The sequence below is a fragment of the Copadichromis virginalis genome, linkage group LG10 (genome assembly GCF_057382275.1).
Source record: "Copadichromis virginalis isolate Kocher_CV1m ecotype Utaka linkage group LG10, C_Virginalis_male_GT1.1, whole genome shotgun sequence".
Classification (NCBI taxonomy): domain Eukaryota; kingdom Metazoa; phylum Chordata; class Actinopteri; order Cichliformes; family Cichlidae; genus Copadichromis; species Copadichromis virginalis.
Window position 1 is genome coordinate 12,861,614 of NC_140627.1, and position 14,427 is coordinate 12,876,040.

General features: G+C 37.6%; 1 protein-coding gene and 1 pseudogene across 1 annotated transcript; both read right to left on the bottom strand.

Moving 5' to 3' along the window:
• Window positions 1-5,202: 5,202 nt before the first annotated feature.
• Window positions 5,203-6,110, bottom strand: LOC146699939 (odorant receptor 131-2-like; annotated as a pseudogene).
• A 3,198-nt stretch (window positions 6,111-9,308) lies between these two features.
• On the bottom strand, window positions 9,309-14,257 carry ppme1 (protein phosphatase methylesterase 1). The gene is made up of 14 exons (XM_085469881.1): window positions 13,582-14,257; window positions 12,989-13,084; window positions 12,694-12,784; window positions 12,474-12,531; window positions 12,309-12,360; window positions 11,832-11,986; window positions 11,171-11,261; window positions 10,869-10,934; window positions 10,649-10,775; window positions 10,423-10,552; window positions 10,273-10,317; window positions 10,124-10,188; window positions 9,919-9,986; window positions 9,309-9,670 (listed from the first exon to the last, which is right to left on the bottom strand). The coding sequence occupies exons 1-14, from the start codon at window positions 13,665-13,667 to the stop codon at window positions 9,667-9,669; spliced, it is 1,134 nt and encodes a 377-aa protein (XP_085326007.1). The 5' UTR covers window positions 13,668-14,257; the 3' UTR covers window positions 9,309-9,666.
• Window positions 14,258-14,427: the final 170 nt, after the last annotated feature.

Sequence of the window (14,427 nt, forward strand, 5' to 3'; positions counted from 1 at the left end):
TGTCGAGGTTCGACAGCAACCTCCCCCTAAAGGAATACTCCATTAGTATACACATTACGTCATCTCTGTTGATAACCCGACATATTATATTGATTCATCAAATCACTTCCCCCCCTTATGTGTCTTCTCACAGAATAAATAAATAAATAAATAAATCCACATCCTTTACGGCTGCCAAAAATATGAATTCGGTCTACTTTCTTTGTTTCTCAATAGGCACCAGGATTTACAATTAAATGATATCATATTTTAGTTAAAAAATAAATTGGTGGAAGGCTTGGCCTTTTAGTAATTAAACTTATTTTACATGCAACGTCTTCTACTCTAATTCTTTAACATCGAAATGTAGAAAAAGCATTTTTTATTTGACATATGTGGTCTAACCATTGACTCCAGACATTCACCACCATTTTGAATTTGAGCAACACATTCAACCAATCCTATCAAAATTGGATTACATTTCATACCATTCAACCCTTTAAAAATTCTTATTAGTATTATTTGATATGATTGACAATACTTTCACAAGGCAGCTTCCTCCTCCCATCTGTTTTTTCTCTGAAAAAATTCGGTTGAAAATGTGATTAAAACATCATAATTCATGTATTAGACCTCCCCCTAAATATATTTGTCGTAATAATGATGATGGAGTACTTTTTAAAAAGGGCATCATATCACAGTGCTGACATCCTGTTCATCAGGGAGTTCACAAAATGTCAGACAAATATGTGGAAACTTAAATCTCAGCATAGGATTGGAAATCAGCATGCATGGAGTTCAGACTGGCATGGTGAATATACACCTCTGATTTACAAACTGTTACTGGCTCCTTTAAACATATGTAACTCCTCCCAGGTCAAATCATATGATAAAAACATGCCAGACATACAATTCACTGTAATGCTGTTTCACTGTGTTTGGAAGTGTAGAGAGACATTAAAATATTTTAGAAAACAGTAGGTGATGTGAGAAGAGTATTTCAGATCCAGCTAATTTGTTTTTACTTGGTTTGTTTCCAAAAGGAAATAATCATAATAGAAATGAACAAAAACAAATCATTGTCAGTTTACTGAGTGCTAAAAAGATAAGAGCTTTGCTTTGTTAGAACCAAAACAACAGAATAAAATTAACCAAACAAAAATATTTAAAAAGGTTTGGGAACATTCTCGACTTTGTAAATAACTTGGACTTTATCTCAACCATGCAGTATTTGAACCGGTGTTCTTTTTTTTTTTCCATGTTTTATTTTTCCATGTTTTATTTTAGAGGAGTTTGCTTTTTCATGTCTGTCATTGCTTGTGCTTACAGTCAATTTAGAATCACCAGTTAACCTAACCCCATGTATGTCTTTGAACTGTGGGAGGAACCCTGAGTGCTCAGAGAGAACCCACAGATGCACAGGGGAAACACACGAACTCCTTAGAGAAAGGTCCCAGGCTGAATTTGACCTTCTTGTGGTGCTAACCGCTGCACTAGCATGCTGCCCAGCTTTTTTTGTTGTTGTTGTTGTTAAAGAAAATTAAAGATATTATCCAAAAAACATCAACCCCGATAACTCTGAGCAGTCCTCTGTTTTCCTTTTGAACTGTTATGTAAAAGGTGCTGGTGGCAAAGGCATTCATGCTTGTAATTCACTGGTTATTGGGCGGCACAGGTGTAATTAATAGCATTAATAATGCCCCAGTTACATTTAGCGTGGGTTTTCCATGGCACATTGCATGAGCAAGTCATTATGGCCCTTCTGGGACACTTACATCTAACTGAATCATTGATAATGTTATTACTTCCACCTCTATTTTTTCTGCAATGACAAATCAAAAGGTCTGCAGTAAAAACAAAGGTCAAGGCTGTTTAACCTGCTCGTGGCCCCCACGTAAAGAAATGAAATTCATGAAACTGGCATGATTTGGCATGCCACCGGGCAATGTATCTGTGGCGTTCAGGAGTTTGTAGTGAAGCCCTTCCAAATCTGCCTTACTATCACTGCATTGCTAAAATGAAAGAAACAACTCATCTCCCAATGCGTGTTCTGTTTTTATCAGCAGATGAGAAGAAGATGGCTATTAAGCACTTGTTAACATTTTCTCTTCCCAAGGCTATCCCTGGGTGTGTCACTTCCATGATTCTGTGGCTCAGGGTGCTCCTCGTGGTTCAGTCAGTCAACAAGTTAATCTTTGAAGAGTTAATGTGGGTGGGAATTGTGGGGGCAGCACCCCCACCCCTTCTTGCTGACAGAAAGCTAACCAGGTCAGTGCTTTAATTCGAGTCACAGGGGATACAATTACTCCCCCACCATGACATTCATCTGCAGCTCTATAGTGCGAACGGCTGCGCACGTCCGTGTGCACGCGAGCATTATAGCACGTCTCTTTGGCTCTCTACTGAAGTGAGTAAAAATGCATTGAATATTCCCATTGTTTCTAAATTCATTCAGAAAATATTGCCTTGAGTGCAGTGCATCAACTTGAAAGCTATATGTTGTCATGTGTTCTGAGAAACTGAGATGAGGGAGAGTGAAGAGTGTGCTAAAAGACTCTGTAATTCGATTTTGACTCTTCTTCTATAGCATCACTTGTACATTAGAAAGTCCCCCCTGACTTTTCCACAACCCTTCACAAGAAGCGGTAAACCTTTCCATCCATTATAATATTCGACAATGGTATACCTTTTTTATTTTTCTTTGTAAATTATATGCTCTGTGTGTTTCATTCATTTCATTTTCTTTCATCAGCGGTTTATTAAGACAACTGAATTTCCATTTTATCCTAATTGCTTACAAATGCTTCTACAATTTGTCAAATCAGGATACACAAATAAATATGTGGCAAGCACAGGGATTTAGGAGAAGGAATTCCGCTTTGCACTGTAATATGCAAACAAAAAATCAGTCCCCCATATGTGTGAGCAACAGCAAAGCAATGGTTTTTCTCCCACGTCTTATCTTTAATTAACAAACACAAAGATAAGCTTTCTGTCTGTCTGTGCCATCTCTTCTTTATCTTTAGCTCTCCTCTGGATGCGCTTCCTGTGAACAGCAGAAAGGGAGATCCATAACTTGTATCATCAAAAGTAATATTGGAACTCCAAAGAAAGCTGCCATTAATAATAAAAATAAAAAAGCCCACAGAATCCACTTTCTTGGGTTAGCCTGTGAATGGTTTCATGCTCATGATAAGAACCTTTCCCTCCCGCTCTCTCTCTAAACTGAAGCCGCTCTCTGTCACCAGGTACTTTCTCGCTCTGGAATGTTTTTCAGCTGTTCAAGTGCTCTTTCATGAAGGCCAGAGAGGTATTGAGAGGGCTTCAAGTTTGCAGCGGAGTAAAGATCGGTTAAATTAGTCCACCTCCTGCTCAGATGCTTCTTTTATTCTGTGGGTCAGTACTTACCTCCCTGTTTACCCACATAAATTGTTCCCTCTCCCTGCGCTCTGTCTAAGCTCTTTCTCCTACACAAGTGTCTGTGTGCATTGTGAGAAAGAGGGAAAAGGAATTTTATCAGTCAGATCAGATATTCTAAATGCCGTACTGATGGAATAAGTTAGACTAAATCATAGAAGAGTTCATGATCCGGCTGCTTACATACCACACAGACTGAAATGAAAGGGCTGCAGCTGGAGCCACAGCTTCTGCAACCACTTACAAAGCAAAGGTGACATCTGCTGGCTAAAACAATGAACTTTTTACATGCAGATTTAGACTTACTTTTACTGCAGTTTTTTCTATTGTAGATTTAATGAAATTGAACCTGATCATCATGAAATATGTTACAGATAATTATATTATTAAATAGTTACTTTATAGTGACTCTATAATGTTTTATTCAAGGTTAAATAACATGCGTTTCATCTTTCCGGTTTAACTAACACACCCCCAGCAAAAGGTAAAGACTTGATAAAAAAGCCACTAACAATTGTAGACTTGAAATATTATTATTATCATCTTTAAATCTTAAAATCAGTTTGTCTGTTTGTGTGAAAAAAAATCAAAAGGCAGAGAGATCTATTATGAGGTTACATCATTTAAAAAAAAAAAATCAAATTGAAAAAAAAGTCTATGTATCTCTTTTAGTATTTAATATTTTCTTATATAAGTAAAGCGATTCCACAGACAAACACTTTCCTTCTTTTTACACCAGCAGTTATTCTTGCCCGACCTTGAATGCAAAGTATTTCCACAAAGGATAAGATGACGTACGCAGATGAGTTTGAAATGCTTTTGTTTTTCATAATTAAGGGAAAGAAAGACTTGAATAAAAGTATGAACATCTCTTTTTCTTTTTTTTTGTTTGTTTTTCCCTTTATGACACATGTTAATGCATAATCACACATGAGCAACACAGTCAAAAAGTAAATGATATTATTATTTCTTGTATAGATTTTATATTTCATGACATGTAATATAGAGATAGTTAATTGCACTGTTTGAATCAACATGTTTGTACCATAACTTTGCTTTAGTTTTACTCACCCCCAACCCATAAGTATAAATTAACTTACAAATAAGTCTCTTTTTTTGCACATTTGTCATTATTACTATTAAATAATAAAAGTCATCCCTAAAATTGATAATCAAATTACCTGATAAGCAACATATAACGATAAAAAAGAGACTGAAAGGCTGCTGCACTTCATGTCTTTGAAATGACTAAGCAAAGCCGACCCTGCAGAACTTTAATAGTGCAATAAAAAGAACTGATCTTAGAAAGGATATGAGTACAGATATGTCCTCAAATTCTGTTATGGATAAATACTCAAAACTAAGTGGCACTTCAAATGTGCATAAAAATATTCAGTATCTCCAATTCTGTAACATAAATACGCAAAAATAACTCTCACTGGATAACATTTCTAAAACCTTGTGATTCTTGTGAAATCAGCCACATTTAGAGTGTGTCCATGCAGCAACTACACCAGAATCAGATGTAATTTTAACATATTTTTTTGTTCTTTATTATAACAGGAGATTAGACAATAAAGCTAGTAGAAGACAGATATTGTAATGAATAAATACAATCTACCCTGCAGAGCTTAAGTTCATATACAAGGATAAATATTCAAAACTATGTTGAACTTTCAATATCTGTAATTCTGTAACATAAACAAAAAAAACCATCTTTGTCTCTGGCTAGATCAAATTTTTATAAAAACATATCATAGGCTGTAACCCCTAAACCACACAGTTAGAACACAGTTAGCGCTGAAATCAGGACAAAGGTGATGGTTTAACACTGGCTCTAAAGCCAAATGTAAAATAGTATTTGAAGACACGGCAGAGAGTTTGATCTCTGAGGCCGTATATGAGTGGGCTCAAGCACTTTGGGAAAATGATGAGACCCACAAAGAGGACGTACTGAGCATGAATAGCCATATCAGGAGGCACTTTCAACATCATGCTGGGGTTTATCATATTGAACAGGGTGGAGGTGAGATACAGCCACAGCTGAAGCAGATGTAGCAGCACTGTCTTGGGTGCCTTATTGGTATGACGCCCTCTAGATGAGGCTGACTTCACAGTGATCATGATTGCAGTGTATGTATAGATAATAATCATACTGACAAACACAAAATAGAGAATGGTGAAGGCCATGTTTAAAGTCACATAAACTTCTAGGCGAAAAACACTGTTTCTGATGCAGAACGACTGCATAGGGAAGATCGTCTTCTCCATCCTGACAAACAGGAAAAGTTGTATGAATGAGTCTAAGGACGCCACTATCCACATAACGGCAATGGCTTTACCCGTCGACCTCGGCGTGGCAAACAAACTGCAACATATCTCTCCAAAGACATCACGGCAAGGTTGAGAGGAGACATTTTAACAGTGACGGCCGCAAGCAGTGAGACAAAAACACAAACATAGTTGATCATTCTGACCATCATCACGGCAAAGATGTAAAGCAGCATAGTCAGCAGCAGCTGCACAGAGTCACACATGAGCAAATGACCAAACAGGATGTACCGGGAGGACTCTAGTAACAGAGGCTTCTTCAACAGGGCAAACATCATGATGGCATTTACATACAGGAAGAAGAAACACAGCAACATAGACAGCGCAGCTTTGACTGAAGTCTGAAATGGCAACGACTGGAACTCGGCCGTTGTGGCATTCATGACTGCAGTTTCGCACCGTGTCTGCAAAGGCATGAAAAACACAAACACGGACTGATTTTTAATATTATAAACAATTCCGAAAAGTGTAGATTGTGCAAGATGATTCTGTCAAATATCACAAAAAAAAAAAACAGCATCAAAGTGAGAATTATGTGCCAAACGTAGATGGATAATATGAAGTTATATGCTTTGTAGACATATTACTTACATGTCACCTGTATGGTTTGACTTCATTTGGCAAACACGTTTCGGTGAACAAATGTGAGGAAAGAAGAGCAGCCTGTCATGTCCTTTTTATAGGTGAGCCATGTCCTGACATCACCATCTGTATCAGCGTCACAACCACTCAATACTCTGCATTAGCTGTGGAGTGAAAGTTTGGCCAAGTTGTCTAACTGATGTTATCTTTCCATCTACTTTTTACTCCACTTACCATTAAAGGATATCACACAGTTTGTTCTACATTCTGTGACCTTCACTTGTTTTGTATATATTTCTCCTGTTTTGTTATTTATTCCTGCTGTCTTACCATTTACATGTTATTCATGCACAGTTGGTGTGGAACACCCATAATTTTATTGTACATGTACAATGACAATAAAGGGCTCTTCTCTTCTCGTGACATTTTCCTGTTTAGGGAACTGTGCAGGAATTAGATATCCATTTTAACATATTTTGTTTTCTTGAAATTTTATAATTATCATTCAAAAAGAGCATGGGAGAAGACATGCAGCAAATTACCTGGGGTGATTATACCCAGACCTCTGTTGTTGCGCTACAGCACACAAGCTGCCTGCTCAACCCAGTGAGCTGCACCAACACTCCAGAAGCAGATATTCTTTTAATAGGCAGTTTAATGTGAGTCATTAAAGAGATCAGTGATGCTGTTTGAGTTTGATCTGTGAATAGTTGATGACACAAATAAGCCTGAAAAGGGAATCACATGACAAACATATATTTAATATGCCGTTTGTGGCAGCAGATATGAATTTTAAAAACATTTCTTTTTTCTTTTGGGTCTAACGCTGCTGGAGGCTTGTTGTTTTTAGTTCTTTTTGCTGACAGCACTAATATCACCTTACTCTTGTTTTTCATAATAAGATGATTCACCTAGACGATAATAAAACCCAACTGGATCTTTTCAGTCAGATTGTAAGAGAAAACAGTAACTCCGGACATTTCTTCATGGATCCTTGATTAATGTACATTATGCTTTCAAAACCAACAGAGAACAGAAGTGCAGTGTGACACAGATTGTAATTTTCTTTTCTTCTTTTCTAAAACAAAGCAAATAAAAAATGAAACATAATTTGCTGCGCCCATAAACTTTGCCCCAAGCAGCCATTATTTCAGTCAAATGAGTCACCAGAGAAGCTAAGGCAAAGAACAAACAAACAAACAAAAAAAAACTACAGTTTTCTTATTTATTTTTGTGGCCCAGTCCCACTGATACCTGCTCTATTTTGTGCAGAGGAAAACTGTCTTGAAAGCTGGGCCTTAGGTACAGCTCCAGAGGACAATGTTATATCATGAGTGCCCATTACATTAAATCTAGTGAGCTTGCTGGGCTCAGTTCTGCACTGTTTGTTGAAGGCAAGCAATATAAAGGCATTTCAGATTTGTTTATAGCAGGGATCCTAAAGATTTGATCACGCAGTGCCAATTCAGTGAGCTAATGTATTATTTATTTGCTATTATTTGTAATGTCTGTTCAAAGGAGTCGTCAATTACGCCTTACGTATGTAGAATTGAACTCAAAGTAGAAATGTCATTACACTACATAGTGACCTTTTTTTTACTCACATCAGGTCTGTTTTATCCTCTGAGGATCATGAATTGTGTCATATTGCGAGATTAGGTATTAAACACCCTGGCCCATCAATACATTGGACAGATATTCACTATAAGGTAATATCATGTAATATAGTGGAGTTTTATTGATAGAAGGGACCAATTTGTTGACCCCGTTTTAGTATTTCAGCACCACTGCATCATGGACAGCTCCTGCATTTTCATGAGGCTGGAGTTGTGTAACTAACGCTGACAGCGAAGTTGTTTTTTGCTGTTTTTTTTTCTTCTTTTCTAAAAAAATAAATAAATCAATCAATAATAAAAAAAACAAAAACATAATTTGCCGGGCCCATAAACTTTGCCCCTGTTGGGAGCGGTGCACGTCAGCTCTGTTTACAGACTCGGATCACAAAATAATCTCAGAGGCTTCAGCTCTTTGGAGGACAGTCATTATGGCTAATTAATAATTCAGGTGTTTATACTGCACATCTCTGCAACATATTTCTCACTCCGATAATTCACTGTGGGACAATTAAAAACCTTTTGTTATTCCACGGAGTGTATGAAGGACATGAGGAAAAAGATGTCACCTTTTTCATAAAGTTTAGAAATTGCAGCCAACCTTGGATTTCTAATCTGCAGAATCTCAGACTTGTTTGCATATCTGTGATGATTTTGTAAAAGAAATGTTTAATACAATTTCATACTGCCACTGATCCGGCTAATTACATACATGAGCTACACATGCTTCACAAAAAATAATGATGGGAATGAATGCCATGGTAATATCATGAATGATTGTACAGCATAAATCTCGTATCCACACAGGCTCAAATGTGCACATTTTCTCTGCTAATATTTGGTTGAACCCCTGTTGGCTAGTTGGACCTCAACTACATGCTTTTGGTAGCCATCAACAAACTTCTGGCGTAATTCTGGCTGAATATTTTTACCACTCTTTTTGACAGAAATCATGTAAATTTTTGGGTTTCTTGGCACAGACCAACTTTTAAATGCAGTGGACATATTTTCAGTAGTGTCGAGGATACTCACTGTTAGCGTGCTTTATACATTCCAAAACCGATTTTAACATCATTTTCCTGCTGGAACACCCAACTGTGTTCAAGATTCAATAATCTAGGTGTTGTAAACAATGTGTTGAAACATTGCTGGACAAGAGCTGAATGTGCCATTCAGGCTTTTACAAACTGGGGCACCTGGTCAACTTAATTCACCTACTGGATAAAAAAGAAAAAAAAAAAAAGGGACTAACAACCAGAACTCACTCAGAACAGCAGAACGTTCTAGTAGTTATTCTAGTGCGAACAGCATAGAAACGATAGAAAACTAGAATTAAGTACAACATGCATATTAACACGCACATATTAAAAGACTGGGTGACACTACTGGCTGTATCCATCTTTAATCACTGTTTAAATTCAAACATTAAACACACATTAATAATGATGCAATCACTCAAAATAAAACAGGAGAACATTACAAATCAGAAATTAAAAAAAAAATATATAAACAAAAAGGAAACATACAAGCAAATCTGATGATTTAAAATAAAAATAAGGCAAAGCAGAAAGGCAAAAATATCAACATGACAAAAGCATAATAATAATAATAATAATAATAATAATAATAATAATAATAATAATAATAATAGCAGCTATATTTTCCTTAATTGGACAATGATGTTGATAAATCTTGAGACACTTCTTCTACGGCTGCTGGCTATATGTAGACGCAAAACTGGAAATTAGCTGCAGAAAAAGATAAGAAAAATGGAATCAAGTAAGATTAGGTGAATTCTTCATGTGTCTCTACCATTACCATTTATTCCAGCCTCCCTGACAGGAACAAGCAAGGATAAATTCCTTATCAACCAATTTAAAAATCTAGATTTTTATTGTTAAAGCAGAACTGAAACGATTATCATATTATTCTACATATAATTAATGCATCTCTTGGAAATTTAACAACCTCATTCCTTAGTAGTGAGCTCACTTACCACAGGTATCCCTCCTTAAACTCAGTGAATTTGTGCCGAACCATAAATGTTGCTAGTGCATCTGCTACCTAGCAACAGATGTCAGAGGAGCAAGTTAAAACATTGAAAACAGACATAACAACACGCAGCACGCATACATAAATATATAACGTTATGGGCCTCTGACATGAGTACAGTGCCAGTAAATTCGGGTAAGAACGCTCACTTTCTCAGGTGCATCCTCGTGAACAGCGTGACCGCACTGAGGGAGGACCTGCATCTGAAACTTTCCTGCAAACAAATAATATTTTTTTAAATGCGTTTATTCTTACAGAAAATTGCAAAAAAAAGGGAGAAACAATCTGTGCACTTTACCCTGCATCTGTCCAATGGTAAGATCTTTGTCAAGCCTGTCTATTCCTGTACAACGAGATAAGTCAGGCGTGAAACTGTGCAGTCAGTGTGTGTGTGTCCTATTTAAACTACTAGATATTTGAGAAAAAAAAAAAAAAGAATAAATCAAACCTGCGAGAAGGAGCAGTTTTGGCACAGGGGTGGTGAGAAAGAGGGCAGACAGACCCTTGAACCAACCCTCCCAATATTTTTCTGTCTTGGAAAGCTCTACTCTCCAGGTGAAGATGCTCTCCTTTTTCGTCTGTGTGAAAGAATTCAAATACTCTTTTATAGCTTTCAATCTCTTTCCAAAACACTTACAGATGACAAGAGAAAACTAAGAAGCAAGAGACCAAACCTCCTGGTCATCCTCCTTTGCTCTTTTCTTGCTGGATTCTTCTTCTGCTTCCTCATCTTCCTCTTCTTCTATAATACCTTCACCAATGCTATTAGACACCCCTGAACTGCTGCTGGATTCCTCACATCTGTAAAAGTCACAAGAGAGGAAATTGAAATGGTCAGTTAAAGCCACAAACCCACACGGAAAAAACTGCAGAGAAGAGAGAGCCCAGACACACTTTTTCACTTGGCCTCCCATGGACACCCGGGCTGACTCGATGTTTCGGATCTGGCCGCTCTTCACACTGAAAGGAAAAAGGTGAAGAACACCTTTAGGCACTTGTATACAACAATTAAGAATTGAAGCTCTTCAAGGTAAGGAACTGCAACGAACAAATAAATAAATAAAGAAGTTATTTCAGTGTGCTTTGGACAAATAACACTTGGCACAATTTGCAAACTAAAAGACAGAATATATATGTATGATGTAATCTAATCAAACAAAAAGATGCAGCAGTGTGGCTCACTGTTTAACATTTACCTCCACTCAATCGCATTTTCCAGAGATCTAAATGTTTTTGGCCGACTTCTGAGGAAATTCTGCATACTGTTCAAAGCATCCATTGCTGTCCCTGAGTGTTAACACAAACAAAATTATTTAACAAACCCACAATTAGTGCTTATGGCATTTATTAACAATATTCAGCATAATAACTTACATTTTACATCATTAAAAAAAACTAAACAACTAACAAAAAAAAAAGAAGAAGAAAGAAATGGCAAATGCTCTCATAAAAATCAATGAGAGCATCCTGTACTGGAAAAGACCCAATCATGTGATCTGCTCATGTTGTTGCATAGACTCGTGCACACAGTTAAGTGTTTAAGTATACTCATTGTTTTTCTTTGTTCCCAGTATTGAGAGCATTGATTAGCATAATATTTGTTCAAGTGCTCTTAGTAGAACAAGCCAGTCACTGATCAAATTTGGACTGTTAATGAAGTTGTACTGACATGTGACTTTGCCCATTCAGAATAGAAGAACAACTTGTGGATCATTTAAGCCATTTTCAGTCTCCTCAGTCATTTAGGTAAGGGCCTCAAAGTAACTGCCCAAATAAGTGACCTGAGGCGTTACCAAAGCAACTCGCAGGATTTGTCTTTAACGACTTTGGAAATATGCACTTATCTGTGGAGCTTACCCTCTACGACGTCAATGACGCACAGACCAAGCAGGGATGGTATATGATTGGCAGTGGCAGTGTGAACTGCAATGGCCCCTCCCATGCTGTGTCCAATAAGCATGATTGGAGGTGGGTTGTCTCCATAAAGTGCCTCCACCACTTTGCCAATATCCCTTTGGGGAAGAAAAAAAAAAAAGAAGCAAGAATATAACCTGTCAGCCTGTTTTTCAGTTATGATTGAAACTCTAATCAGGAAGCTTGTAACTACTTTTTACATTTTACACCGCAATCAATAATCCAAATGTGAGCCACAGGAAGTCACCACACTCTTCCCACGTTTAATGAGCGGTGAAATCAAAACTTTCTTAATTAAACTCATGCCTGCTGGATCATCACCACCTTCTGTGGCGTCCCATATGTTCCTGTGATGTAAACCCAAGAAGCAGATGTTTAAAAACCATTCCCACAAAAAACTGTGTTCTCTTAAAGACTTACTTCGCCATCGTATCTGCAGAGAGATCTTCAGGATTTTTCACTTTAGTGTCACCTGCAGGTGATGACAGAGATTTAACTCATTTGATCCATGTACGCTGAGGCAAAGAATGCCATAATCCTCTAACCACGTGCAAAAATAAAAACTTGCTGTGTCCTGCAACCTACCATGAGCTCGGAGGTCCATAGCTACCACCCTGCAATTAATCCTGCTGTATATGATGGCCTGCAAGAACATAGATAAAAATCATTTCAATTAAATAGATCACAGACGATATGTTGACATTAAAAAAAAAAAGCTTTATAAATATTCTGCCCAACATTGCTGTTAACTTTAATGTAGACTGCTAACAGATCATAAAGGGTCTGTAATAGTTATGAAGCTCACAGTGAACACCGCCCAGGATAGTGCAGAGTGGCCTCCTCCGTGAAGCAGGAGCAGCACAGGACCATGGGAGCCACTGCAGTAAATTCTGAAAATGTTCACAGTGGTCAAAGAAATACTAATTGAAAGAATAATGAAGTAAGCAGATGCTCGTCCAACAATAATGCACATTAATCTTCTGCATATACTCTAGTCATATAGCACAATGATATCAGGAGTTAAATCTGAAGACTTGGACCCAAAGTGTGTGTCATTCATGCTCAATGTCCTCTTACAAACTGGAACAGCAGTCAAGGATATATCTTTGCCGTTTTCATTTTCCACCACTATGTCTTCCATGGTTTCAAAATACTGACTCCAGGGCAGAGGAGAGAAATCTCTCTTACGCCCAGGTCTGTAAATAAAAAGAGCAAAAGTAAATAAGTAACCGAATCCATGTATGATGTGACTCAACACTGCAACAGGACTGTTAAACTTTGTAGAAGCAATTGAAAGACAAAAAAACCCTCCAGACTAAAAATAACTCTCCCCTTCTTTTCACATCATCAAACATTGCAATAATAACAAAATAGAAAAATAAACAAAAAGACAAAAAAAATATAATAAAAAACAAAACAGAATTTTCAGACTGAAAGGATATCCTTTTAAATTTTAAATGCTAACACGCAAAAGCGCCAGGCTAAATCAATCAGTGGTGTATAACACTGATTATCTAAACTCTGGTAGCAGATGCAGCTAACCTAGCCGGGCTAAAGCAATCAGTTACGCAGTGCAATTCAGTGAGTCTAAATATACGATTACACTCCCTGGCTTTGGGAATAAAAAAAAACACAACCGGCGTGATAGTGCACACAACTAAACAAATAAATGCTAAGATCCTAGCTAACTCACCCCATTTTCATTTTGGAGCCAGACTGAAAACCACCTGCCATGGGAGGTCTGGAGGCTAACAGGTTCAAATGCAACTGTTTCTCCATGTTGTCAAAAGTGAGGCCGGTCTTTGTCAGGAACTCTTTGATGTGACCTTCTCTCGCTTTCGCAGCATATGATTTTTTTCGACACCTACACCGATGTTAGCCAGACATTGGTTAAACTGCGTTTGCCTGGCAAGCTAACGGCTAGCGTTCTTCTTCTTCGGCAGCTGAAATGACGGTCTCTTTTTCTCAGATGATTGACGCAGATTATTTCACAGCATCGTCGCCATCTACTGGCTACAAATTCAACTGCAATTCAAAAGCGGCTTACACTTCATAGCTCTCAGCAGTTCGGAGTACCGTGAATGAAAGTCAGACTCTTACTAAAAACTGAGACTGATTATTATGAATATCAAGTGTAAACCGAGTAACGTATAGTAGCGTGATAGCTAGCGCTGTCAGTTTAAAGCAAAAAAGGAGGTGGGTTTAAGTCCATCTGCCCCCTTTGCAGACTGCATTACCTGGCCTCAACGTACCGCGGCCTCAACTTAAAGATACGCATGTTTGAGAAACAAGTGATTTTTAACTAGCTGTAGGTTTGAGTTGTTGTCTGCCCTGGGACGGACTTGTGCGGGTTGTATCTTCCTCTCTTGCCCTGTGACAGCGCGAAAAGCCTTAATCCCCCCGTTGTGATCCCTAACTGGATAAATGGATGAAAACGGAGTAATGGGCAAAAAATGTAGATATTTTTATTCCACCCATATTTTTGGTCAGCTAAATTCAGGTAATCCTATTTATTTATTTATTTTATAATACTAAAGCT